The sequence below is a fragment of the Empidonax traillii genome, unplaced genomic scaffold (assembly GCF_003031625.1).
Source record: "Empidonax traillii isolate 1590-97213 ecotype Southwest subspecies unplaced genomic scaffold, ASM303162v1 scaffold383:size710549, whole genome shotgun sequence".
In the NCBI taxonomy this organism is placed as follows: Eukaryota; Metazoa; Chordata; class Aves; order Passeriformes; family Tyrannidae; genus Empidonax; species Empidonax traillii.
In genome coordinates this window covers 304159-330740 of record NW_020955576.1, presented here as the reverse complement: position 1 = coordinate 330740, position 26582 = coordinate 304159, and the positions used below count along the sequence as shown (strand labels likewise).

Below are 26582 nucleotides of genomic sequence, written 5' to 3'. Positions count from 1 at the left end.
CCCCCAGTGCCCCCAGGACCTCCCCCAGTGCCCCCAGGACCTTTCCCAGTGCCACCAGGACCTTCCCCAGTGTCCCCAGGAGCCTCCCCACCTGCTTTCCCACGGCACGCGAGACGCTCCCCACTGCCTCCATCCCCTTCTCGCAGCCCCCCCGGCCTTTCCACTTTCCCACGCCCTCCCCGCAGCCCCCAGGACAGTTCCCAGTGCTCCCAGTCCCTCCCAGTGCTCCCAGTCCCACCCAGTGCCGCCCCATCCCTCTCACCGCCACCGCCGCCGCCGCTCCCAGCGCGAGCTGGCCCCGCCCCCCGCCTGCCCTCCACCAATCAGCGCCGCCTTTTCCCCCAGACCCCGCCCACTCTCCCGGCCCCGCCCCTGCCCCCTGGGCCGAGCATCGCGCCAGCCCGGTCCCCTGCGCTGATTGGCCCGCCGCCTCCTCCCTCCGGCCAATAGCGTTGAGGGCAGGAGGAGCCTTTTCCCACGCGCTCATTCACTTCCCTCGGCCCCGCCCCGAGCGCAGCCGATAGGAGCGCGCGTTGCCGTGGCAACGGCGTGGGGGGCGGCAGCCAATGGGAGGGCGCGGCGTTGAGGCCGCCGGGAGCGAAGGGCGAGGGATGGTCAGTGCGGGGGGGGGGAGTGTGAGGGAGGGGAGGGACCTGAGGGGCTGTGAGGGGATTGAGGGGCTGTGAGGGGACTGAGGGAGCTGTAAGGGGACTGAAGGAGCTGTAAGGGGACTGGGGGAGCCGTCAGGGACCTGAGAGAGCTTTAAGGGGACCTGAGGGGGCCTCGAGGGGCTGAGTGGGCTGTGAGCAGACTGGGTTATAAAGGGCTGCTTGGCGAGGCTTCCTCTCTGGGTTGGTGTTAATGAGGGAGATCACTCCTGGATCCCTCCTTGGAGCACTGCTGGATAATGATAGCAACTGTACGGAAACACTGCCGGGATGCTCCCGGATTGGGAGAGGTCGGGGGACACGGAGCCCCACAGCCTTGGTTTAAGTCGCAGCATCACAGAATCAAAGCCATCCCTTGTAGGAGACATATTTTGGGTGTGAAATTCCACCTATGTGTGGAATCACCAAATGGCTTGGGTTTGAGGGGACCTTAAAGCCCATCCAATCCCAACCGCAGGGACACCTTCCACTAGCCCAGGTTACTCTGGCCTTGGACACTTCCAAGGATGGGGCAGCCACAGCTTCTCTGGGACCTGCGGGGGCTGTGAGGGACCATGAGGGGCTGACGGGGCCATGAGGGACTTGAGGGGCTGTAAAGGGACCTGAGGGGACCCTGAGTGGGCTGAGGGACCTTGAGGAGCTAAGGGGTCTGTGAGGGACCTGAGGGGGCCATGAGGGGCTCAGGGGTCCATGAGGGACTTGAGGGGCTGTAAAGGGACCTGAGGAGTCAGTTAGGGACGTGTGGGAGCTATGAGGGACCTGAGGGGACTGAGGGAGTCGTAAGAGATTGAGGGTGTCGTGAGGGATCTGGGGGGGCCATGAGAGGGCTGTAACGGAGGTGAGGGACCTGAAGGGGCCATGAGGGACCATGAAGGACCTGAGGGGACTGTGAGAGACATGAGGGGACTGTAGGGGGACCTGAGAGGGCCCTGAGGGAGCTAACCCCCTGCCCTGACGCCCCGTGCTGCCCCAAGGCCAGCAGCTTTAAGAAGCCGGCGCTGGGGGCCGCTGCCCAGAGGAAGAAGGCGAGTCCCGGAGCGGAGCTGCCCGAGGAGCAGCAGCGGGAGATCCGCCAGGCCTTCGAGCTCTTCCGCACCGACGGCAGCGACGCCATCGACGTCAAGGAGCTCAAGGTGCGGCTGGAAGCAAAGGGCTGACTGCTGGTATTAGAAACCAAACTTACCTTCAGCAGCACACGGCTTCCCTGCTTTCCCCCTTCTCCCCCCAGCATTAAAACCGGCTTGGTAAAAGGCACGTTACTGCAGCTCTCTCCTGCCGTTCTCAGGTGTGATTGGGGCCAGGCTGCCCAAAATTCACGGAGAGCTCTGTGTTTTCTGTCCTGACCCCTTTTCTGTCAGTAAAACATAAAAAAAAAAGGGTTTGTGCACATTGAAAAGGTGGGGGGTTTCCCTCTTGTCTTGCTGAGGATTTCGTGCTGCTTCTCCTCTCCCTCCTTCTTCCTTCTTCTTCCCTCAAAAAGAAAAATGTTTGTGCACATTGCAAAGGTGTTTTTCCCTCTTTTTGAGGATTTTAGGCTTCTTCTTCATATTATTAAACCTTCGAAAAAGGGTTTGTGCACTTTTAATGACTTATTTTGACCTTCCAGGTGGCCATGAGGGCCCTGGGGTTTGAACCTAAAAAAGAAGACATCAAGAAAATGATCTCAGACATCGACAAGGAAGGGACAGGAAAAATCAGCTTCGATGACTTCTTGGCAGTGATGACCCAGAAAATGGTATGGAAGGGGTAAAAATCAAATTAAAAGCAATTTTAATGTGTGATTCATTTCCTTTTGGGTTTCTGGCTGTGTCTCTGTCTCCCTTCAGCCTTGATGTGCAATTCCTGCTGACTGGGCTCCTTTCAATTTACACTTAAGGCTTTCTCAGCCTATCAAATCTTTTCTAACTTTATTTGGGGTGCTCCCCTACAACACAACCCCTCCTGATTTTTCTCCTCAAACTTCCTCCCCCTTCCTTTTTTTTTCAGGCTGAAAAAGACTCCAAAGAGGAAATCCTCAAGGCCTTCAAACTCTTCGACGACGACGAAACCGGCAAAATCTCCTTCAAAAACCTAAAACGTGTGGCCAAAGAACTGGGGGAAAACCTCACAGATGAGGAGCTGCAGGTTTGTCCCTGGGGGCTGTGGGATCTTCCTACTGGAGCCATAGGAAAATCCCCTCTTTTCTAGCAGGAAGAGTTTGTGTCCATCAGTGCAGGGTTTTGAGGTTGAGCCCGCACAGCTTTCCAAAAACGGGTTCTAATCCTGCTGAATCCAGTCATTCCAACCCACATCTAACTCCTGCTCCCCAATCTCTTGCAGGAGATGATCGATGAGGCAGATAGAGACGGGGATGGGGAAGTGGACGAGCAGGAATTCCTGCGGGTCATGAAGAAGACCAGCCTGTACTGAAGCCCAATTGGATTTATTCCGTTGCACACATTGTGTGGGTGCCTCATTTTTACCCCCCACAGTCTCTTCTTTCTTTTAATTCAGCACAAAAAACGGTGTCAGTTTTGTTCCAAGTGGACTGTTTTAAAGGTGTCTGTGAGCAGTTCCCCACCCTGTTTATGTGCTGGTTGCTGCTTAGGGATTGGGAGATGTTTACGCTGCTTTCAGTGCACAAATCACATTTTTGGGGCAGGATTCTGATCCTTTTCTGATTAAAAAAAAAAAAAAATCTGTCAAGCCCTTTATTTTGGTAAAGAGAGAACTCAAAAGCAGCCAGGGCCAATCTCTGTTCCCCAGCACCTGGAGTTTGGGGTTTGGTGAACTCTTTGTATTTGCAGGGATCAGCTTTTTATAATGTGTTTTATGGGTGTTATCTCCTCCCCCACCTTTCTAGGATATTCCTTAAAGTAAATAAATTGCTAACTTGTGTTCAGTTCACGTGGTCAAAGGTCTCCCTTTGCCAAAGGAAAAGTGCCAGACCTGCCAGATGAGAGTTAGGGGACAACTTATCCCCATGGTCTGGTATTTAAAGGGTGGATACAAAGATGGAAACTCTCTTTTCACTCCCTTTCAAAAGATGGGGGTAATGGGTACAGGCTTTTCCTGGGGAGATTCCCAAGGGACAATTTTCACCATGAGAACAATCAGCCATGGCAATAACCTGCCCAGGGAAGTGCTGGATGGCCCAGCTTTGGGGAGTTTTTAAGATCCATCTGGACAGGCAGCTGGACCAGCTGAGCCTTGAGGTGCTTCCAACCTGGAATTCTCTGGTTCTGTTCATACCAGAGAATTCCTCCTCTTCCCACTGGACCTGGACACTGGTTTGGATTTTTTCCTCTATGGTTTTCCCCCTCCCTGGCCCACCAGTGGCACTGAGAGCACATCCCGATCCAGAGGGAAAGGAGAATGAGCAGTGGAGTTCAGCCCACGGAAAACCAGCAGGTTTTATTTGGGAGCAGAACCACATTCCTTCCTTTTGCCACAATTCCCCTGTTCTGGGAACTGGGCGGGGGTGGGAGGCACTGAACTGGAGCCCTGGTACGGCAGGTTAGATGGGGGGCAGGGCAGGGTGAGATGGGATACTGGGAAGGAATTCTTGCCTGGGAGGGTGGGGAGGCCCTGGCACAGGTTGCCCAGAGAAGCTGTGGCTGCCCCATCCCTGGGAGTCTCCAAGGCCAGGTTGGAGCAGCCTGGGCTCGTGGAAGGTGTCCCTGCCCATGGATAAGGTGAGCTTTGAGGTCCCTCCCAACCCAACCCATTCTCTGCCTCTGCGCCAGCTCAGTGTGTGCCCACACCCCCATTCCTGCTGGATTGCCATGGCAGAACACCCACAACTCCAGCCTGTCCCTCCTCAGCAGCCACCGGGCGCTCTGGGAAGGGCGGGGAGGGGACACAGCTCCAGCTGGGTGGCACTTTTCCTGCTGACACGTGGGCATGAGAGGGGAAGGAGCTGGACTTTGTAACCTTCAGGCAAGCCTGACCACTTCCCTGACCATGCTGCCGATGCCGTCGTGGATCTCGTGGATGGGGGCGTTGCACATGAAGGCACTGGTGGTCACCAGCCTGTTGCGGGGGTCCACGTGGATCTCGGTGACGTGGCTGTTGACGTGTTTGCAGCCCAGCTCCCGCAGGGACTCGGCAGTCTTGGCGTAGGGCCACCTGCAAGGGAGGAGGGAATCAATCCACCCTGAGAGAAAAAGGGTGATGGTCTCTGCTTTAAAACCTGCTCAGTAGGAGCCAGATCTTTTCCTGCCAGAGGAGTTTCTCCAGGCTGTTAGACTGGGAACACCTCCAGATTACAGGGAGCTAAAAATCTGAAGTAAAACCAAAATAACCCTTGAGGTTCCACTGCTTGACTCTACCCATGCTAGACTTAGGATTTATGGAATCCCAGACTGGTTGGGGTTGGGAAAGAGCTTGAAGCCCATCCACTTCCACCCCCTGCCCACGATCATTGTGTGGTGAGTTACCTCAATCTCCACTTAATAATTGTTTCTTTTGGAATATAATTCCTTTGACACAGTGCACTACTACTCCATTTTATGCCATATTGTACTCTACTGGTACTTTTTAAGCTTCTACCCTGTGTAGCAAATAATTCTGATCAAGACCTTCCCTCATAATTAATTATTTATTTTATATAAATATCTCTGCTATAAATACCACTGAAAGACTGATATAAATATCATTGAAACCTGGGGGACAACGTGATTCAATCCCACCTCTATATTTCCTGAAATTCGACATCACCTGAGGCTGGGGTTAAACTTTGAGCCCTGGGGTCACTCACTTCTCACACTCAGTGTCGTGTCCCACTGTCACCTCACAGCCAGGGAAGAGTTTGGCCGCCAGCACTGGGGAGATGCAGCAGAGCCCGATGGGCTTCTGGGCAGCGTGGAAGGCCCTGAGCACGTCCTCCACCTCCCTGCAGACGCTGCAGTTCTTGCCTTGGGTGGCCCAAGTGCTCAGGTTTTTGGCCACTCCAAAGCCACCTGAGAGGAGAGAAGAGAAGCAGGTTAGGCTGGCAGGTGATAGCCCAGCAGGGATTTTCCCTGGGATTGCAGGATGGAATGCTAATCTGGATTTTGGAGGGGGTGTGGCAGCGCTTGGCCAGTGTTGATAAAGGAGTTAAAAACAGAGGTCCTGAACCTTGGGGAGCTGAGACACCCAAGCACCTCCCTTGCTTCCACTCCAGTGGGTCTGTGCTTTGCCCAACAGCTCTTTCCTGAGTGCTGGTGGGACACAATGGCACTTTTCCACTCTTAATCCCTGCTCCAAGCCTCACCCATCCCACTGGAATCCCACTTGCACTAGAGGTGGACTCACTGACCAAGCTTCCTGCTTTTGAGCCCCCCCTCTCTGTCCCAGCCTCTCCTGGGAAGGAAGAAAGGATAGTGGAGAGGGGAGTGATAGTTTTCCATTCAGGGAATGATCCTCTGGATGGCACAGAGGATCCCTCAGTTAGCAGGAACGAACCCTCTCCCCTTGGGATCAGCTTGGCATTGCCACGCTCTCCTTTGATCTGATTCCAATCCCTGCTTCCAGTTCCTGTCCAGCCCGTGACTCCTGCATCATTCCAGGCTTACCTGTGCTGTTCCCAAGGCTGTGGATGTGCAGGCCCCACACAGGTCCTACCTGGAATGATCAGGGCATCCAGCCCCTTGACATCCAGCTGAGCCAGATCCTTGATGTTCCCTCTGGCTATCCTGGCACTTTCCACCAGCACGTTGCGCTGCTCCGGCATCGGCTGCCCCTTCACGTGGTCCACCACGTGCATCTGGGAGATGTTGGGAGCAAAAACCTCTGCCTGGGGACAGGGGAAAGGGCTGTTGTCCTTCAGGAATGAAGGAGAAATGTGTGGAAGGTCACAGGGGGCAGGTGGAAATGCTGAGGGACTTGGTTAGGAAGGGACTTGGCTGGGGAATGCTGTGACCTTCACTGGCATCAGGTAGAGGAGGGAAAGGGGGGGAAAAGAGGGGGGAAAGGGAGGCCTTTTGTAGCTTCTGCCCAGGGACAAAGCAGGGAGCCCACACTGCTTGTTTTGGGGGCTGAGGAGCTCTTGGTGAAGCTGTTTCTTGGAGGTTTTCCCTCCCTATCCCAATGAATCCCCCTTAGTGGAGCAGCCCCAGTCGTGTCCCAGCTGCCCCACAGAGCCAGTGGATCCCTGTGGGAGCTGCTGTTCCACCACGAGCCTCCCTCAGAGACTTGGAGTTTTCTCTCCCCAGCTCCTGTTTTCCCAAAGCCAGAGTGTTCTTTTGGAAAATGTTTGCCCTTCCTCCAGCACTTCCAAGCTCACACGCAGAAACTGAGAGTGGAGGGTGACAAAAAGGTGAGGGAAAGATTTCTGGGGCTGAACAACCCGTGCAATTCCAGGCTGCACAGTTCAAGAGGGATGTTAAGGAGCTCGAAGAGGGCAAAGCCGGTGCCAGGGCTGGAAGGAACGTCCCGGGAGGGGCAGCTGAACACTTTGGGCTTGTCTAGTTCGGGCTAAAGGGAGCCGAGGAGCGACCTCCTGGCTCTCCGCAGCTCCCCGAGGAGATGGAGGTGCTGAGCTCTCCTCCCTTTCAACTGCAACATTCCCGTTTCCCGAGAAAAGCGGGGATTGAATAACGCCTGAGTTTCCTCCACTAGAGGCCCCCGCCGATCCAGGGATGAGGCAGGGATGGTGCTCCGAGCCCATCGGGTCGGGAACGGCAGGAGGGAAGCGACTCGAGGAGAGGAAAAGAGGCAAAATTACACCCTGTGGAGAAAACGTCGGGACTCGTCTCAGCCCCGAGCCGAAGAGAGCAGGCACAGGCGGTGGAAGGGTGGGGAATTGGGTTCATGTCCTCAGCAGGACATCCCCACTGTGCCTGTGTGTCCCACAGAGCCCTTCCCCTTCCCCAGGGAACGGCTCCGCCCCAGACACGCGGGCGGCTCAGAGCTGTGTGATGTTTTCCATGGGGTCCCTCCCTCCTTTTCCAGCCTCACCGCATGGCTCTCCTGACTAACGGTGTATTAGAGCAGCCTTTTTCTTTTTTACCCTTCCCCAAGTTCAACTCCAAAGAACTTGTCTATTCTCTCATCAGAGAGGGGGACTCTCCATCCCTGGAAGTGTCCAGGACCGGGCTGGAAGAAGCTCTGAGCAACCCTGGGATAGTGGAAGGTGGCCCTGCCCATGGCAGGGGGTGCAACTGGATGATCTTTAAGGTCCCTCCTAAACCAAACCATCCTGTGATTCTCCACTTCCATTTTCACTTCTAACCTCTGAGCTTTTAAAAAGCCGGATTTCAAAGAGCCCAAACCAATAACAGGTTTTTTAAACTGAAACAGCAGAGCAGAAAAGAGAGAATACAAGCCAAAAAAAAAAAAAAAAATAGAGAAAGCATTGAGGAAAGTCTGCTCAGGAAAGAGTTTGGAGACGCTGAGCCCAGAGATCCAAGCAAGCCCGTGTTCCAGCGGAGCTGTGCGGGGAGCAGGGAGCTCTCCAGGCTCACCGGAGCAGCTCCCGCGCTCCGCTGTTCCCTCGGACTCCACTCACTCGTGATTTGCAAGCGATGGGGAGCTTGTGGATTGTCGCGGAGACAAAGAGGAGAAGACTGAGGAGCAGAGAGGGGCAAAACCAGCCGGGGCTGGAGCCTCTTACCTGTGCCCCCTCCCTGCTGAGATGCACCAGCACAGCCGAAGCCTCGTGGATCTCGCTCCCATCGTAGACCCCACAGCCAGCCAGCACCACAGCCACCCTCTTCCCCATGGAGCGCCGGAGCAGGAGGATTCCCTGGAGAGCCCCGAGGCGCTGCTGTGAGCTCTGTTCCCCACCCGGAGTCTTTTATAGCACAATCCCTCCCCCAGGAGCAGGTGGGGGGAGCCAGGAGGGCTGGGCTGAATTTCTCGCTGGCAAGAGGGTTTTATTTCCAGTTCCACGGGCAGGGCATATAAATATTATTTGTTTCCTCAACTGGCTGCTCCCTCACAGATCTTCTTCCCAGCACGTTGCCTCCAAAGCAGCCCCAGCTGACTTGAGGTGCTCAACAGAGCAGCTGTGTTTTTCCTTTTTAGCTGTTGATTTTCCATTCTAGTTCAGACTAAAGCACCAAAACCTTTGCATAGGAGATGCTGTCAAGGGGAGCCTGCCCAGAGCAAGTGTTGAAGCCAGTGAGTTCCTCTCTGGGCCCCATTTTTTAAACCCTAACACTGCATAGGCTGCCTCAGGCTTAACAGAAAGATTTCCTTTCCTGACCCTGAATGTTCTTTTCCTCAGATCCCACTTCTGGAGGGCAGATGTTCTGCACTCAGCTGGAGTTGTTCCTGGCCTGAGGTTGGAAATTCATAGTCAAAAAGTCATAGGATATCCTGAGCTGGAAGGGACCCACAAGGATTATCAAGTCCAGCTCCCGGCCCTGCACAGGACACCCCCAAAATCCCACCTGAGGGTGTTGTTGAGAGGGGTAACTGGATTCTTCCTCAACAGCACCACCTCTCCATTTGGCAGGGAAGTGGTGCCAGGAACTGGCAGAGCCCTGAGCTCCGGAGGGGCACTGGCAGCAGATTGAACATTGTCTGAAGCTCATCCTTCCCCGCCCTTGCTCTGCTCACACCAGAGATGACCCTGGACCTTTCTCTCAGCTTGGCCTGGCGAAATAACTGCCCTGTCCAGGCTGACTTGCCATCCTTCCTGAGGGAACAAAACACCTCTGCAACAGGAGTGCAGAATGTGTTCCAGGGTTATCTGTGAGATGTGTTCCTTGGGGCTCTGTCAGATTTGGGAGAGACATGAAGTATATCCTGTGGGTGATGAACTACTGCTTTGGCAAGTTGGTTACTCAGAACAGGCTCACCACTTCATTTACTGCATGGATCTCCCAAAATGAGGGATTTTAGGCACCTGTACAAGCAGGAACAAAAAACGTGAGAGAGGACTTGCAGTCCCACAGGCTTTGCCTCTTAGTTACTTTTATTGCCCAGAACATGAATTAAAATGTGAGATATGCATTAAAAAGACCCAAAGCCTTTTCACTGCTGTTTGTTTTGCTATCCAAAGAATTCTATCGATGGTTTAGAGGTGTATTATCTCCTCTTGCGTGCAAAACCAGCTGTGAATTATGCTGCAAGTCCATCAGGTAGTTTCTTCTTCCTCCAGCTGGTCCAGGAGCAGTCCTGTTAGTGCTGGAACAGAGACAGCCAGAGGTTGGGGATTTAAACAATCTGCTTGCTGCAAACCACATGGTTTAGCTCTGCCTGTTGCAAACTGACTGGCCTGGTTCCCCTTACTGGTTTAATTGGTTTGGTGTAAGTGCACAAACTGGGCTTGTCTCTGTCTCAACAGAAGTGTCAGCCCTAAAGATCTCCCAGCAACAGAGATTTGTGATAAGTAAAACTTTTCAGCAGGGTTGTTCCGTCCTGGGTAGCAGCACCTGCCCACATTTATTGTGGTGGAGACACTGGGGTTTGATATTAACTCCTGGCTTTAATCTGGGTTTTGATATTAACACCTGGCTTTAATCTGCATTGATATTCTTGGGAAGAGGGCTGGGAAGGAGGATTTTGCCTCAAAGCTCCTCCTGAAGGGTGAACACAGTTAAAGGGAACTGTCTTCCTGAAGAAACCAGGGAAGTCTGGGAGTCATGATGGGATCCAGCTGCTCAGTGGAATCCATCCTGCTCCAGCTGGCTCAGGGAGTGGGATTTTTTGGCATTACTTGTGGACCCTGGAGGTTGTTCCAGATGCTGCTGCGGGTCTGTCACCTCTCAGATGATCCCACAGGCCGGAATTTGAGCTCCAGCAGCTCCCAGTGCCATTTCCAACAGCTTTTCCCTTCTTCAGCCCTGGCTGTGGAGCAGGATCCACTGAGAGGAACATCAGAGCTTCCTCCTGGAGGGAGCACCAGGAATATCCCTGACCGGCCCAGGAATATTAATGAGGAGCTTTTCACGCTGTTCTGCATCTTTTAGCTTGTCAGGAGGGTGGAATTTGCTGTAACTGGGGCTGATGGGAACAAGAGCTGTTCCCATTCTTTCGTGGGAGCAACCCCCACACTGGTCCCTCACCCACAAATGAAAAGATGGAGGGATGTCCAGGGCCAGGCAGGTGCTGCCCCTGTTTCCCTCCGAGCTCGGTCAGCTCTCACAGAACAGTTCTCTGCCCAGTTCCCACCTGGCCTGTGACCCAGTGGGATCCCAAGGCCAGTGCCCACTGCTTTCTGCAGCCCCTCCTGCACCCACAAACACCTCTCTGCCCTCCCTGAGCACACGTTCTCTGTGGGAAGCAGCAGGAAGCTGTCGGCAGGTCCCTCGCGTCACCTCTGGGGACAGCAGCGATCCTGGCAGTGCCTGACACTCACTCGAGGCCGGCAGGGCTCCTCTGGACAGGATGGGATGGATGTGGAGCCAGAGATGGACAGAAGTCACCTTTAAGGGGCTGGACTTGATGATCAAGGCTTGGACCTGATGATCTCAGAGGTCCTTTCCAACCCGGCTGATTCTGTGATTTGGGGTAAATAATGTCAGAATTGAACATACCTGACTGCGTGTACTTGTTGGTAGCTCGTTAACCTGGCACTGCCACTTACCAGGGAGTGTAGGAATGTTACAGCCCTGTGATAATGCAGCTCCTGTCTTCTATCCCTGCATCTCTGCAGGCAGGGAGAGGCCTCTGCTCTTTCATATTAAAATAGGGTGGTGGTGCCAGGCATTCAGAGCTGTGACAGGGACAAACAGCAGCACCGCGGCCAGGAGAAACAACCGGTCCCCAAGGAGCTCCTGGGCTTGCAAAGTGCTTGTTTGCTCCAGCAAGGTGGGTTCTTGCAAAAACCTTCGGGTTTAACCAGTGCGATTTCCTCGCTGGCAGCAGCGAAAAGGCAGCGCCGGCAATAAAACCCTCAGCCTTATTTTTTTCAAGCGTCTTTTCTAACAAGGGTTAATCGACAGCAAAACGAAGAGGCCCTCGGGGGGAGCTCCCGGCGCCCCACGCTGAGTCACGGCCCCAAATTTATCGCGGCCCGAGAGTTCACTCGCGTTTCCTCCCGCACGCACGGAGAGAGCGGCTCGAACAGAAGAGTTTGTTTGGAGGTTTTGTTGGTGTGTTGTTTTTTGGGTTTTTTTTTTGGTAGGGAAAAGGGGTGGAGAGCGGGGAGGACCGAGGGCCAGCCGCGATGCTTTGGTTATAAAGAGCATGGGAGGAAAGCCGGCGGCAGTGCCGCCCTCGGCCGGGGCTGCGCGCACACCGCGATGGGCGACAGCGCTGAGTCACTGCATTCCTGCCTCGGGCTCCTGGGCATTTCCGCAGGTAGGGATCTGTCCTGGCTCGGGATTGACTTTCCTGGGCAAACCCCCCCCCCCCCCCCCCCCCCTTTCTTTAGCAGAGGGGCTAAAAAGAGGCTGTTTGTTCGCCAGCTGCGCTGCCTCTGGGTGATGCTTTTCGCTTCCCCGCGCCTGTTTCCAGCGGCCAACAAAATATTTGTCTTGGCCGCGAGGTGCTGGCGTGGAGTTTTGTGCCCGTTCCATCCTGGGTGGGAAGCAAATCCAAACGTGTTTTTTTTTTTTTTTTTTTTTTGTAGTCGTTGGAATAAATCATCTGGATTTGGATGCGCTCTCCCCTCCCTCTCCCTTCTCCAGCCGTTCCCCTGTTTGCCATGTTCACTCCCTCTCATATTTCCTAGTTCTATGTTTTCTGCCTCTTTGCATTTTGGGGCTGGTTTTCTGGTGGCACGGCGTCTCTGGGAATACCCGAAGGATGTGTGTGTGTGTCTGTCTTTTGTGTAACTGAAATCATGGATTTTTCCCTTTTATCTGGCGATGGGGGAGCCCTTTCAAACACTTGCATGGAATCCCAGAAGGGTTTGGGTTGGGAGGGACCTTAAAGCCCATCCAGTCCCACCCCCTGCCATGGGCAGGACCACCTTCCACTATCCCAGGTTGCTCCAGCCTGGCCTTGATGGAATGGGAACATCCACAACCTCTCTGGGCAACCTGAAATGATTATTTTCAAGTTTTATAAAAACCAGGCACCCAGAAAGGAGTGAGACCTTTGGGCACAAACCAAGTCACAACAATTAGATTTTCCTATTTGCAGATCTTGTACTGTTATTTTTCCTCTGTTCCCTGCTCTGTCCACCCTGCTCCTCTGCTGGTTTTTTGGGCCAGGTTTACAAGCTGCTTCTCCTTTCCCACAGGATCACTCCTGCTGGCTGTGCATTTCTACAGCTCACCCAGAGCAGCCCCTCTGATCCCCAGCACAGCTCTTGGAATCCTTCTGCTCATTTTAGCGGCTCTTTTGGCCTATGCAGGTAAGATTTGGGGGTTGGAAGGTTCAAAGCCTCCCCCCTTCCACAGCTTGGCACGTGCTGGGGCTGATACAAACCACAGCATCCTCAGGGATCACTGAGCCCTTCTGGAATTTGCTGCCAATTTGGGCTTCCAGCCCAAAGCAGTCTGTGATTCTGTGTCAGCACAGCACATGTTTCCTATGTAGGCAAGAGAAGAAATCAATGTTTGTGCTAAACAAGGATCTCTGAGAGTTTCAACGCGCTGAATCCATGATTCCTCAAAAAAGCGTTCCCAGGCTTTCTGAGAGTGCTTTCAGCATCCATGGTTTGGAGTGTCCGTGTGTACATGCCAGGAGATCGACTTAACTGAGAGAAAAAATCACTGCCTGTAGCAAAGTCCACACTTTTTAGAGTGAATGTTGAATTATTTCTCGTTTTTAATGAGGACATTAAAATCAGACGATCACGGAATCATAGAATTGTTGGGAAAGACCTTTAAGATCATCAAGTCCAACCATCAAGCAGCATCACCACCGTGTCCACCACTAAACCATGTCCTCAAGTGCCACATCCACATATTTTTTGAACTCTTCCAGAAGTGGTGACTCCACCACTGCCCTGGGCAGCTGTGCCAGGGCTGGACAACCCTTTCTGTGAAGAAATTTTCCCAATATCCAACCCAAACCTGCCCTTGAAGCCGTTTCCTCTCATCCTGCCCCTTGTGCCCTGGGAGAAGAGCCTGACACCCACCTCACTGCATCCTCCTGCCAGGGAGTTGTAGGGGTCTGAGAAGGCCCCCCTGAGCTTCTCCAGGAGGAATCTTGCTCCCCACGGGATCCGTGCAGCTCCAGGCTGGCACAGCCATCCCGGCCAAACTCCCCCTTCCCACATCCCACTGGGGGAAAAAAATCACAGCCCCGTGTCTCTATTTGCTCCTCAGGGATCCGGAGAAACCCCAGGAATGCCTCCCTGCTGCCGTCCCTCTGCCTGACCATCTCAGCCTTCTGGTGTGGCTACGGAGTCACCTTCATCCTGGCCGGGCAGGGCGCGCTGGGCGACGCCGGGGACCTCCGTGACGCCGTGGGGCCTGGCCTGGCCACCTTCACCGTGGCACTGCTCCTCGTGGCAGTGGTGGGATTGCTGTGCAGAGAGCCCGTCCTGGCCCTCATCTCCGGGGCCACCTCCCTGGCCAGCGCCCACGACCTGGCCGCACGTCACAGCCGCGCCTTGGGCTCCTCCGCTGTCGCTTGCAATTACCTCATTGTCTGCTTGCTGGGGGGGTACTTTGCCCTGGGGAGGGCTCTCTATTTCCTGACCAAAGGGAAAATGGCCCTCCCTGGCACGGATCTGGCCGAGAGAAAGAGCCGTGAGCAGGCCCACGGCGCCGGTGGCAGCACCAACCCCTTCGCAGCCGCGGGGCTGATGCTGAACATGCTGTCGGCCGGGGTGTTCGGCTGCAGGCTCCTGGGCATCACCAGCAAACTCTCCATGGGCCAGGTGCCCTGGCTGTGGGCAGCTGGCGCCTACCAGATTGGCATCTGCATCTTATCCTACCGTGCAATGGATGTTCTGATGGCCACATCCTTTGGATTCACCTCCATCCTCAAGTTTGCTGGAGGCTACTGCCTCTTGTACCCAGTGTGGCAGCCGGAGGAGCCATCGTTCCCTACCCTGTTCCTGGTGGTTTTCTCCATTCTTTTTGCCGTCCTGGCTCTCTTCCTCTCCCTCAGGAGCCCTCTGGACGGCCTGTATTTGCTGGTTTATGTGGCCTCCTGCCTCGCCTTGGCTTGCAACCCCAGGGGGTTTTTCGCGAGTGGCCCCCAAGGCGTGGCCGTGGCCGTTTTTGTGGCCTCAGCCCTGGTGGCTCTCGTTCACCTGTACGACGTGAAAGCAGGGGCCAAGATCCCCCCAGGGAAGAGGAAGGGGGCTGTGAGGGCCCTCCTCGCCCGCAGCAGTTTCCTGAAGCTCCGTGAGGGGCCAGACCTTCACGCTCCGTACCTGGGCTACTCCAAGTATGCCAGTGCAGAAGCCCTTGCCTTTGCGTGCAGTGTCCTGGCTTCTTCTGCTCTGATGGCCACAGGAGACCCCCAGGCTCCCCTTGCCACCGTTGTCATTCCCTGGGTGGTGGTAGCTGGTGGGATCCTTAAGCTTCTGGGCGGCTCAGTGGCCTTTGCCCGGGGTAAAACCCTGGAGAGCAGTGCCTTCATCCTCTACGCCGTCATGTGGATCATCTGGGGCCTGGCAAGATACGGTGGCCTCTACGGCACCGCCAGGAGCTTCCACTCAGCAGTGGGCATCGCTGCCTTCATGCTCTTCAACGGCTTCGTTGTCTTCTGCACGCTCTTCCTAAACATCACCTGGTTCTTTTACTCCCTCACGTTCATGCTGGTGGCTCTCAGCTTCTTCCTGGATGCCATCCACGCCCTTCCCGCTGGATATGACGTGGCTGCCACCCTCAGCTTTGGGCTGGTCAGCTTTTACTGCTTCCTGTCTGCCCTCTGCAGTGACATTTTCCAGGGTCCCTGCTTGCCCATGGGAGGGCCCCTCGTGCAGCTCGGTGGTGCGGGGGGAGGGACGAGCAAGTGCCTTCACCTGCCCGCCAGGAAAGCGTCCTCAGTCAAGAGGATTGCAGGTAAGGGGAGAGCAGAGGGCACAGTGTGGGGGTGGAGGGGTGTTTGGGGTGAATTTGTAGCAGAGCAGCTGTTTAAAGGACATGTTTCCAATCACAGAATGGTTCGGGCTGGAAGGGACCTTAGAGCTCATCTCGTGCCACCCCCTGCCACGGGCAGGGACACCTTCCACTAGCCCAGGTTGCTCCAAGCCCCGTCCAGCCTGGCCTTGATGTGGAAACCAGGATAATCTGGAAGCATTTTGGTGAAGTGGGCCAAGCTAGGAGAGTAATTGTCTGAGTTTAGCAGCAAATTCTCTCCCATATAATTTCCCTATCTGTTCATCCACTCTGAACTCCAGGAATCCTCTGAGCTGGAGCTGCCGCTGAAAGCTCTGTACAGACAAGTGGCACCAGTGCCTGTTGCTTGCTCTCTCCACTTCTGGCCCTGAGGAACGTGGCCCAGAACTCCCCTAAGTGCCAGATCTGCCCTGGGATGAACACTAGAAAAATGCACTGCCAGAGGAAACGCTTTGCTAGTTGGGAAAAAGAGAGGAGAGCATGGAATTGACTGGTTTGGCTGGTTTGGGACAACTCTTCTGTGGGAATTGCAGCCCCTCACTCAGGGGGTTGTGCCCTGTTCTCGTGCCCACAGATATCCTGAGGAGTGGAGGGACCTGTGGCATCCCCACAGACACCGTGTACGTGCTCGTGGCCGCCTGCAACCGCCCTGATGCCGTGGAGAAAGCTCACAGGTCAGTCCTTGAGGTCTAAAGAAGCTTCTAGAACTCAGAGCTGCTGGGGGGCGCTGGCTGCAGCCGGTCAAGGGCAAGGCAGCTCTGCCTTGGTGGGAACAGCAAGGTGGGGGAGAAGACCCAGATGAGGGAAGGGGAGAATAGAGCTGTAATTGTCTTCTAGGAGCTGCTCCTGGCAGGGGGTGGAGCTTTGTAAATTGGGGACCACCAGAAACCTAGAGAGTGGCAGGCGGGGCAGGGGGTTATTCCATAGATTTGGAGGCACATGTTGTCACATCCAAAACCTCTCTTGGGACAACAGGCTCTTGCTTGGACTTTTGTGAGCAGGTGAGACCCTCCCCCATATTGGCGGGGTTTCCTTAGAAATTGGGATTTCCACCCATCCCTCTGGAAAACCTTGATTTGGAGAAAACATTCCTGGTTGGGAATAGTCATGGTTGAACAGTCCTGCTTTTACTACAGACTGGTGCCCTGGGGCAGAGCCTTCACACCTTGTCTTAGCTCTAGCTCTCACTAACACAGTTGCCTTTTCATCTTCAAGTTAAATCCCCCTCTGAATTCCAGACTCCTCTTTTCTCCCCCCTTTTCCAGGTCCAAGCGCCAGGCTCAGGATCGCCCCATGTCCCTCTGGATTTCCAGCCTCAAGCAACTGGAACCTGCCAAGCATCTGTTCACTCCCCTCCTCTGGGACTTCATGGAGGCTGCCTGGCCATCTCCCATCAGCTTGGTGGTTCCCAGAGGTGAGGAAGAGCTCTTGATTCCGAGTTCTCTGGAGAGAGCTTTGGCTTGGAAACTCCATCTCCATGGAGTTATCCTGGAGATGTCCCGTGGAGACACTCCCAGTGAGATCGCTGTGTTTGGACTGATCTACCTCCATAAGTGCCCCTTGACTCTTCTGCAGGTGAGTGGGTGGATTTCCTGGGAATGAAGGACTCTGCTAAGTACGTGGGGACCCCTCAGAGTGTCGCCATCCGCATCCCCGACTGCTCTGTCACCACGCACCTCATCGACCTGGTGAGTGCCACAGCAGGCTCAGCCCGGCTGGGACTGATTTTATGGCAGCAAAGAGGGTAAAAGGAGCAACCACCAGGTCAGAAAGCCAGGAAAAAAAGGCCATGAACAGACATTCTGTCTTATTTCCTGCACTGCCCTTGCAAGCACAGGCTCAGCTGAGGCCACAGGAGCTTCAGAAGGTCCAGAAAGTGGCCAGAGGGACCGGGATACCCTAGGACAGACATTGTAGGCCTTTGGAAAACAAAAAGCTGTTTCATGATCCTCTTCAGCAAGCCCCAATTTAACCGAGTATCAGACACCCCAACACAGTTTGGTGGGACTGCAGTTGCCTCCAAAGCAGGAGTTGTACCTGGGTGAGCCCCACCAAGCTCTCTTTGGAGCCACAGACACTCAGGAGTGAAGTTTTGAGCTCAAGCTGCCTGTTTGATCCGGCAGGACCTGCTCAGAGCTCTCATTCCCGTTTTTCTCTGCCCAGGTCGGGCCCATTGTGGTCACATCAGCCAACCCAACGGGAGAGGCCGACACCACCCACCACAACCAAGTGTATGCCAAGCTGGGGGACAAGGTAAGAGGGGCTCTCTGCTCCCAAGGGGTGTGGGCATGGAAGGACACAACCACTTTGATCCCAGTAGGCAAACCAAGGGATGGTATCAAGAATCTTGGAAAGCATCTCTTTAAAAAAAAAAACAAAACAAAACATCTCATGGATGCTCCTTGTGTTGGTGTCACAGTAAAAGAACATTTTAAGCTCCAGGGCTTGGTTGGAAACCAGAATTGTTGTGATTTGCACTGTGTAGTTATAGCTTGGCAATGTGATGCTGTTTATCTTCCAGCACAGGGTGAGATGAGCAACAAAAAAACCCTCCTTTTCTTACGAGCAATCAAACCCTGATGCCTGGCTGTGCCAGGGCTCCAGCTGGCACTGGGCTGTGAGAGCACAGGGGATTCCCATTTAAAGCTGGGGCTGCTCTAAAACTGGTGCCAAGCTTCAAAATATTCCTGGCTTTTAGGACTTTCCCACATTCTGGAAGTACCATGGTCAAGGGACATTCATTGTCTTCAGTTGGCTCAGGGTGGATCTCAGGGAAAGGTTCTTCCCCCAGAGGGTGGTTGGCACTGAACAGGCTCCCCAGGGCAGTGGGCACAGCCCCAAGGCTGCCAGAGCTGCAGGAGGGTTTGGACAACGCTCTGAGGGACAGGGGGGATTGTTGGGGTGTCTGTGCAGGGCCAGGAGTGGGACTGGATGATCCTTGGGGGTCCCTCCCAACTCAGGATATTCCATAATTCCATGATTTCACCGCTAAATCCCGAGAGTTCCACACTTTGTGGCATTTCAGGGAGGGCAGTTTTAAACAACAGCTGGTACAAATCTCTCACTGGTAACTCCTCAAAAAGCTGGGTTTACACCCATTTTCTTGGTGGATGGGACTTCTTCAAAGCCTCTCAGCTGGTGCAAACCTGTCTTTGCTGTTCTGCTGCCCTGCACCCACAGAGCCCTCTCTGGCTTTGCTCTGAAGTTCCTTCACCCCCCACTTTTGCTGGTGTGGGGAAGGAAGGAGCAATATTGCCTTGGATAATAATTACTTGCTGTTGAGAGGGGAAACCTTTTTTCCCCAAGTGCCTGAAGGGATTTTGGTGTGGAAATCTTGCTCTCCAGGTGGATGCAGTCCTTTGTGACGGGCCCTCTCCAGAGAACATCGCCTCCACCGTGGTGGACTGCACCAAAATCGACAGTGGGAACATTGGCTTCTTCAGAGTCGGCCTCGTCCCCAAGTCTCAGGTAAAATTCACCTGGATTTTACTCCTCTTCCCTTTCTCCATCAAGTGGGTTCCAGGCTGGGGGTTTCTCAGCTTTATAAGGAGATGGAGAAATCTATGGCAGCGTGAGGAGCTGTCACAGGGGGGGTGGGAAGGAGAACAGCAGAGCTGCACGTGGCTCTGTCCTGATCCTGCTCCAGGCCGCCCTCACACCTCTGTGCGCTCCTCTGGGAGCAAGGTGAGGCTGATTCATCCATGGAAAGAGCTCCAAGATCCAGGGGGCCTCCATGGGACAGGCACTCCGTGCACACCCTTCCCAGAGACTGCTGAGCAGACAGAAATGGGTGTCATCCCAAAACTGAGCCCAGACACAAAGCTTGGAAGAGAAGATCTAGCTGAAGATGTCCCTGCCCGTGGCAGAGGGTTGGGCTGGATGATCTTTAAAGGGCCTGGATGACCTTTAAAGGTCCCTTCCATCCACACTTTCATGATTCTGTGGTTATTTCAGCTGCTGACCCGCTCACAGCCGTGTTTGCTCCTTCCAGGTGCTGCAGATACTGGAGCAGGTGCAGAAGAAGCACCAGGTGGCCCCCAACAGTGGCACTGGCCCCGTGAAAGGCCACGAGGAAGCCCTGGGTTGTAGCCACGCTGTGCCCAACGGGATGGGCAGGGCTGCCTGGGTGGGGACAGGGCCAGCACAGCCCCCTGAGGACGACTGTGAGCATCACACTCGCCTCTGAGCCCAGGCAGCTCCAGCCATGCCCTGCTCAGTGGGAAACCATTTGCTGGAAAATGACCTATCATTGGGGACTGGGAGAGGTTTTCCAGCTGTGGGGGTGATTCATTCCTCTTTCTCTGGACACTGCTAAAATATCCCGGTGCTGGCTGGCAAACCACAGTCACCCAGGAGGAAAATTTTCACTTGAGGGACACTGCCAGCTTTCACTGGAGGGCAGACATGACCAAAGCAAGGATTATTTTGGTGCCAGGCTGGCCCCAGAGTGCCAGAGCTTTATTCCTTTCACTGGGAGGTGATCCTTTTCGGTTTGGGGCACGGAGGGAGGTGAAGTGTTTCAGAATTAGGGGGTGGGGGGAAAACACTGCATGAAACTTGAATCGCCCAGTCAGTGAGGTGCAAAAAGACCATTCCAATCAGCAAGTTCAACCCTTCCCTCAGGGCTGCCAAGGCCACCACTAAGCCATTGTCCCCCAGTGCCACGTGAAGGGGCAGAGGGAGGGGGAAGCTGTGCTCGGGTGCTGTGCTGTGGGCACAGTGGACTTGCTGAAATTGGGGAGGCAGAGGGTGGTGGGATGGGGGGGTCTTCTGCCTTGTCTTCTTTAGAATGGGGGTCACCTCCTCTGACCCCCTTTTGGGAGTCTTTCCTCTGCTGGGAGAGCCCAACACTCTAAAGCAGTGCCATTCCCTGGCTGCCATCTGCTGCATGTCACAGTCACAGTCAGGGGGGAATGACCTTTTTGGTGACTCCAATAATAGATCCTTAGAGGTGCTGGAGAATTAGGGAAGACTCTCCCCTCCCTTCCCCTTCTCTGCCAAGGCTGAATTTCAGGAGGGCAATCTCCAGGTGTCTGAGGAGGCCAGGAGCTGGTCTCTGGCCTTACAGCCCATCTGCTCACATCTCTTGGCACGGCTCTTCCAGAGGGCAGATTTCCCAGGATCAGGGGGAGGAATTGCAGCCACTCCAGGCAATCATTTGTCCTCACCAGGGGCCCAATTTCTGTGCAGACTCATGAAATATGGGGAACAAACCAGAGGAGCTGGAAATGTGCCCTCACCCATGATCTTGATGGCATCATGGAGATGGGATGGGGGGAGACTCTTTAGGAAGGACAGGCAGGGTAGATGAATTCAGTGCAGAGTGGGAGCTGCTGACCAGGAGGAGATGGAAAGAGAGTTTCAAACCTTCATGGTGGGTTTTCCCTTGGCAAACTGTTGCTTGTTTCACCTCCAAAAACTGCTGATCTTATTCTTTACCTGATTCAGGTGCAAGGTGCTGATCAAACTCCAGCTGAAACCAATCCTTTGAGTCATTGGTTTCACCTGGAGTTGTGCTGGAATCCAAGGACAAATGCTGTGCAGTCAGAGGAGCTCAACCTCTACAAACTACAGCCAAACCAGGTCTTCTCAGCTTGTTCTCACAGAGCTGGCTCTCTTCCTGCAGAGAAAAGTCCAGATTAATTGAGTTTGTTAAATAATATTGCTGGTCTACTTCCTGTATCTCTTTGGAGTTTATTACAACTGGTTTTTAGAAAGCAATAAAAGATTTTCAATCTACTGAAACCATCCCTGTGCAATCATCTACGGCAAGAACTTGGCAAAAACCTGGTGGGTCACCAGGTTCTGGATGTCAATGTGTGTGTGGGGAGGGGGGGGTCCCTGGCCATGAAGGGTCCAAAAAGGATCTTAGGACAGAATCAAATTGTGATGCTTCCCTGGGTGGGGAAGAAGAGAGAGAGAGGGAAGATAACTCCTCACACCCAACCCCTGGTTCCAGCACAGCAGGGCTAAATTTCAACCCTTAACTCAGCAAAATAAAACCCCTAAATCCCAAAATCTGAGGGAATACAGTAAGAAGTGTGAATTTGGAGAGAGGATGAAGCGTTTTGGTGTGAGGAAACGGCCCCAGCTTAAATGTGCCAAATAACGAGGTGTTTCAGCGTGCCACAAATTCAAAGTGGCTTAAAAGCAAGGGATTCTTCACCTGACATCTCACCCGGGGCCAGTTTTTCCTCTTTCTCTCTCTGGTGTTTGTTTTTTGCTCACAGAAAATGTGGACTGCAGGCTCAGGACGCTGGGGGAACCCTTTCTCCCTGTGCTGTAGTGAGGCAAGGAGAGATTTCATTGCAAGGCTCTCCTGTGCACCAGCAAACTGGACAGAAATAGTGTAGGGAGGAGACTTAAATGTGATTTTTCGGTTAAATCAAGGCAAGAAAATTTTTCTCCCATTTCCACAGTTTTCCCCAGCACTTCAGGGGAAGCAAAATGTTTCTAAGGAGAAGTGGAGAGCGATAAAAGAAGTTGCTGTTTGAAGTGGCAAATCCAAAACACTTCGGTCAGAAAGCGCCGAGGGAAACATTTGAACACTTTGGTACCAAAAAGATCCATTTTTGAGGTATGGACAAGAGTGGTTTCCATCACTCTAAACATGGAGGTTATGATCAAAAAAAAGGGTGTCCAGGCCCCCCTCAAGGGAGATTCTTCACCGAGCCCTTGTGGTGCTGCTCCTCTCAACGCTCCGTCCGTGTTCCAGATGAGAGGGCCAGGAGGGAATGTGGGATCCAGCACAGGAGGAGTTTGGAGTGAGCGAGGAAAATCAAGGGAATTCGGCGAAACCAATTCAATTCTGGTCGCGCTGTCGATGTCTTGGAGGCCCTTTAGGCCTGAAAGGTCACCCTGGGAGACAAAATAACCTGGTGAATGGGCCCCTTTGTGCCACAGCCAACGCTTCAATCCCACTGGGGTTGGAAGCAACCCAGGAAGAAGGGCTGGCCCACCTTGATTTTTGCCCTTTGTGGAGTCTAGACATCCCTGTCGATGGAAAAGAGGAGGGAAAAAAAAAAAAGAGAATGGAAAATAAGTGTGTTTTCCACAGTCTCAGGAAAAACCAACTCACCCTCCTGAGAATAGAGCGGGCCATAGGAACAGGAACTGACTCAGGGACATGGCCAAGGGTGGGCACAGCGGGTCAGAGAGGAAGGGCAGCATCACAGCTTGGGTGACACCAGCCCAGCAGAACCTTGGAGACGTGGGCAGGGTCAGGAATGTCCCTTGGGGTACGGGAGAACCAGGAACTGGGGGCTCTGTGGGGACGTAACAAGTGGGAGTCGGTGATCTGGGAGGTCTCCTCCCACCTTAATTCTGTGATTCTATGGCCTCTTGTCTTTGGGTCTTGCTCCTGAAATAGAGGAGGCAAAGTCAGGCTTGGGATGGGATGTGGGGTGGAGGAAAAGGCAGGAGCAAAGTCCTGCTTGACTGGGTGATCTTCAGTCAAACCCAGTTGAGGGCCATGACCTGCAGTGGGTTTATGTCCCACTCACCTCACTTTGTTCTTCCTGCTCCTCCTCCCCATGCCAGGAAGGGCCTAGGTTTATTGCTACAACCCCCCCCAGATAATCAGTTCTGTAGCTTTTGGGAGAAAATACCACAAACAATGAAGAAACGGCTTATTTATTATTGCTGAGCTTCAGTAAATACCCGGCTCTAAATCCCTTCTCTGACACAGCAGTGATTCCTGGAGGTCCTGCAACATCCTTCCTCCTCTGAGCTCCCGTGTGCCACTGCTGGTTTACACCAAACCATTGCTCTCTGAGCTTCTGGATTCGTGTGGATGCTCATAATCATTCTCACCAGGACCTTGTGCAGCCAGGGACAGGTCCCTAAAGGAGCAGGATGTGCCCAGGTTTCCTTTCAGGACACTCTTCCTCACAACCTGGAGGGTGGGTGAGGACCAGCAGCACCAACTCTACCCCTGAGTAGAGTCACTCTCACCTTATCTCCTCAAAATTCCCCTCTGGCATCCCACCCCCTGCACCCTTCCCAAGGATCCTGTTGTCCCACACTGGGTTATCAGATTCTCCACGACCCAAGGGGTACCACAGATCCTCCTCCTTCCCACCCCTAAAATTGCTCCAGGCCCTCCTGCCTTCGCTTGCAAAACAAACCAAGTCCTACTTGGAAATTCAGGAATCTTTTGTGGAAAGTAGAAATGGCCAAAGAGGTGGAGAAATAAAGAAGGGATAAGGAAGGAGAAGACATGGAAGCTTGCTGTTGTTTTGGGAGTGAAGAAGAAATCAAGTCCAGAAGGCAGCAATGACAGTTGGACTTGATGATCTTCCATGTCTTTTCCAGCCTCTGTGAGTCCGTGATTCCATAACTGCTGGGACACAGGAAACAGGCTCCTTGGCCACTGAAACACCTGGAGTGGGGTTTCCACAGACAGATTTAATGTTGAGCCTGTTCTCCACCTCATTTCCACCTCTAGCTCTCCAAAGACACAACAAGATGTGAGTCTGGGGAAGGTGAAGGCCTTGGCCATGTCTCTTCCTGGCTGTTCTTCTAAGGGGGAATGGAGCAGTTTTGGGGGGCTCATAACTGAGCAAGGTGTCCCTGCCCATGGCAGGGGGTGGGACTGGATGGGCTTTAATGTCCCTCCAATCCCATTCTGGGATTCCAGGATCACTGAAGAGGGGCAGCTGGTGGGTCCTTCGAGGTCACCTTGTCTGGGGTGCTTTAGGTTTTGGAGACTTTCTGAACTTTTTGGACCATAAAACAACAATTCCTTCTGTCTCTTGAGGAAGTGAATCCCACCAGAGCTTGGAGGAAGGGTAAGAGTCGGGTGGGAGGGGTGTGTGTGTGTGTGTGTACAATGAGCACTAGAGATGAGGTTGTTTTTTTTCCTGCTGCTCCGCACAAAATGATGTTTAAATTGATGAAATTCAGATACACGGAGTGATGACCTCACTGCCTCCGGGAAGATTCTTCTCCTGACTTGTAAAATTATCTGACAAATAAAATTATTTGATCAATCCATGAAAAACAAACAAACAAACCAAACCAAACCAAAACAAACAAACAAACAAAAAGCCAAGAAGGAAGAAGACAGGTATGGGCAGAGCAGAACTGAAACCAGACAGCACAACCCTGCCACGGGGCAGCTCCGGGAAGGGAGTCACCAGCTCCTGGGACCTGCTGTCCTGGCGTAGGAGTGACTGGTTCTTATTTTTAGACCAAACCACCACTGGGGAAAGCTGCCAGCTGAGAGTCCAGGCAAGAGGACAAGCTGGTTTTCTATGCTGAGAGACAGGGATGGAAATTCAGTTCTCCGGGAAGTTAAACCCACCAAATCTTGCTTTCCCGAGAAAGGAGCCACCTCAGAGGCACTGGAGGCCTGGTGTTGGCTGAACGTGTGCTGTGACCCACCAGGGGTGGGTGCCTGGGTCACAGAGTGGGCCTTTCCGTGGAAGGCTGGGTAGTCCTGCATCAATATTCCTTTCACAGGCTCCAGCATCTCTCCTGGAGCAGAGATGGAATGTCCTTCCCCCCCACTGACACTGCTGCCTTGGCGATGTGAGCGAGCATTCAGCTCCTCAGCAGCACTTTGTACCCTTGTTTCGTTTAATAAAATAGGGACTGTCACTAAAACACTTCATAAAATAGTGTCCCATTGCCTAACACCTCCTCTCCCATCCCTGTCCCTGCACTTCTTGCCCTCTCCCACCTGACTCCACACACAAGTGGGTTGCTTATCTCTGCCCCATCCCTGAAAATGGTTTCTCTGGAGCTCAGTTCCCTTGGGAGAAAACACAAGGATGGGAGGGGGGAAAATTTGATAAAACCATCCACAGAGGAGGTTTAGGGGCAAACAGGACAAGGTTTACATCCTCTGCCCCTAGCTCTGGTTGCTCATTGCTGCCTCCCACTTGGACAGGAGCCTCCACCAACAGGTAACGTAACGGAAAACACGGCGAGAGGTGTCAAATGTGAGCAGAGACCCTGATGAAAGGCCCCTGTGTTTGGAGAGATTCAATAAAGGAATTGAAGGCTCCTGTTGTTGACCTAAGGGAGGTGTGTTTGTTTCCCTCTGACCCTGCAGAAACTCTGGCAGAGCTTCTCGAGGCCTCTTTGGGTCACTGGGAAGAATTGTGGGAATGCTCCCAACCCTCCTGTTGGAGTTTATGGGGTTGGTGTCCAAGCCATTTTCTGGGCTGATTTGTCATGGGAACTGTTCAGAGCCCAGTGATCAACCCCATCATACACCTGGCTGAAGAGGCAGAATCAACAACCTGATCAAAGAATCCCACAGTGATTTGGGTTGAGAGGGACCTTAAAACCCATCTCTTTCCACCCCCTGCCTTGGGCAGGGACACCTTCCACTAGCCCAGGTTGCTCCAACCTGTCCTTGGACACTTTCAGGGATGGGGCATCTCCATTACATTGCTATCACGAAAAAGCCTTTTTGTTAAAATGCTGTGAATGACAGTTATTTCCCAATAACATTAATTTTTTTTGCTGTTTAGCTGAGATTTGTCACAACGATTTGCTCTTGACAAGCAAACCTGTTCCAGCAGTTGATAGCCAATATTAACAAACCTCATCTGCCTGGAAAGGTCAAGTAGTTTTTCAAGTATTAAAGTATTAAAAGATGAGAGAAGTCCCATGTTGTGGGGCTTCACCACAGGCTTAAAGTTAAGCCTCTGCTGGAGGGTGGTAGAGCTCTGCTGGCACTTAGGGCCGTTTATTGAGGATCATGGGATCACAGACTGGTTTGGGTTGGAAGGGACCTTAAAGCTCCTCTCCTTCCAACCCCTGCCATGGGTAGGGACACCTTCCACTAGCCCAGGTTGTTTAGCTGCCCTAAGATATGTGCAGGGAGGAGAGCCTGACTGAATTCCACTTCCAGATGCTGGCATAAGCTGGGAAACCACAGGAGGCTGGGAATGCCCAGCTGTGCCCGAGAAGAGCGAACAGTTCCTGCCCTGAGCCCTGAGCCCCGAGCCCTGAGCCCTGAGCAGAGGGAGCAGAGGGTTTGCAGGGTCAGGAGGCTGCAGGGTGAAGGGCAGCCTGTGTTCAG

The 26582-nt window shown here is 53.5% G+C and overlaps 4 protein-coding genes across 5 annotated transcripts in view; 2 read left to right on the top strand and 2 right to left on the bottom strand.

Moving 5' to 3' along the window:
• The window catches only part of NSDHL (NAD(P) dependent steroid dehydrogenase-like), an 11458-nt gene extending 11156 nt beyond the window's left edge, over nucleotides 1-302 (bottom strand). Inside the window, exon 1 of one of the 2 annotated variants that reach the window (XM_027893169.1) lies at nucleotides 269-302. The gene's annotated coding sequence lies outside the window, so the exon portion shown is untranslated. Of the gene's footprint in view, nucleotides 1-40; nucleotides 60-268 lie in introns of those variants that run through there. The other variant, XM_027893171.1, reaches the window with a different exon arrangement.
• Nucleotides 303-494: 192 nt separating this feature from the next.
• On the top strand, nucleotides 495-3163 carry LOC114062093 (centrin-2-like). Its single transcript, XM_027893147.1, has 5 exons — nucleotides 495-614; nucleotides 1643-1801; nucleotides 2275-2403; nucleotides 2655-2792; nucleotides 2988-3163. The coding sequence occupies exons 1-5, from the start codon at nucleotides 567-569 to the stop codon at nucleotides 3075-3077; spliced, it is 564 nt and encodes a 187-aa protein (XP_027748948.1). The 5' UTR covers nucleotides 495-566; the 3' UTR covers nucleotides 3078-3163.
• Nucleotides 3164-4296: 1133 nt separating this feature from the next.
• LOC114062091 (glutamine amidotransferase-like class 1 domain-containing protein 3A, mitochondrial) lies at nucleotides 4297-8426 on the bottom strand. Its single transcript, XM_027893146.1, has 4 exons — nucleotides 8242-8426; nucleotides 6252-6423; nucleotides 5407-5608; nucleotides 4297-4775 (listed from the first exon to the last, which is right to left on the bottom strand). The coding sequence occupies exons 1-4, from the start codon at nucleotides 8347-8349 to the stop codon at nucleotides 4583-4585; spliced, it is 675 nt and encodes a 224-aa protein (XP_027748947.1). The 5' UTR covers nucleotides 8350-8426; the 3' UTR covers nucleotides 4297-4582.
• Nucleotides 8427-11803: 3377 nt separating this feature from the next.
• LOC114062090 lies at nucleotides 11804-20214 on the top strand. Its single transcript, XM_027893145.1, has 9 exons — nucleotides 11804-11879; nucleotides 12766-12879; nucleotides 13799-15490; nucleotides 16122-16221; nucleotides 16813-16961; nucleotides 17123-17235; nucleotides 17711-17800; nucleotides 18893-19015; nucleotides 19539-20214. Exons 1-9 carry the CDS (start codon nucleotides 11822-11824, stop codon nucleotides 19731-19733), a joined length of 2634 nt encoding a protein of 877 aa, XP_027748946.1. The 5' UTR covers nucleotides 11804-11821; the 3' UTR covers nucleotides 19734-20214.
• The last annotated feature ends 6368 nt before the right edge of the window (nucleotides 20215-26582 follow it).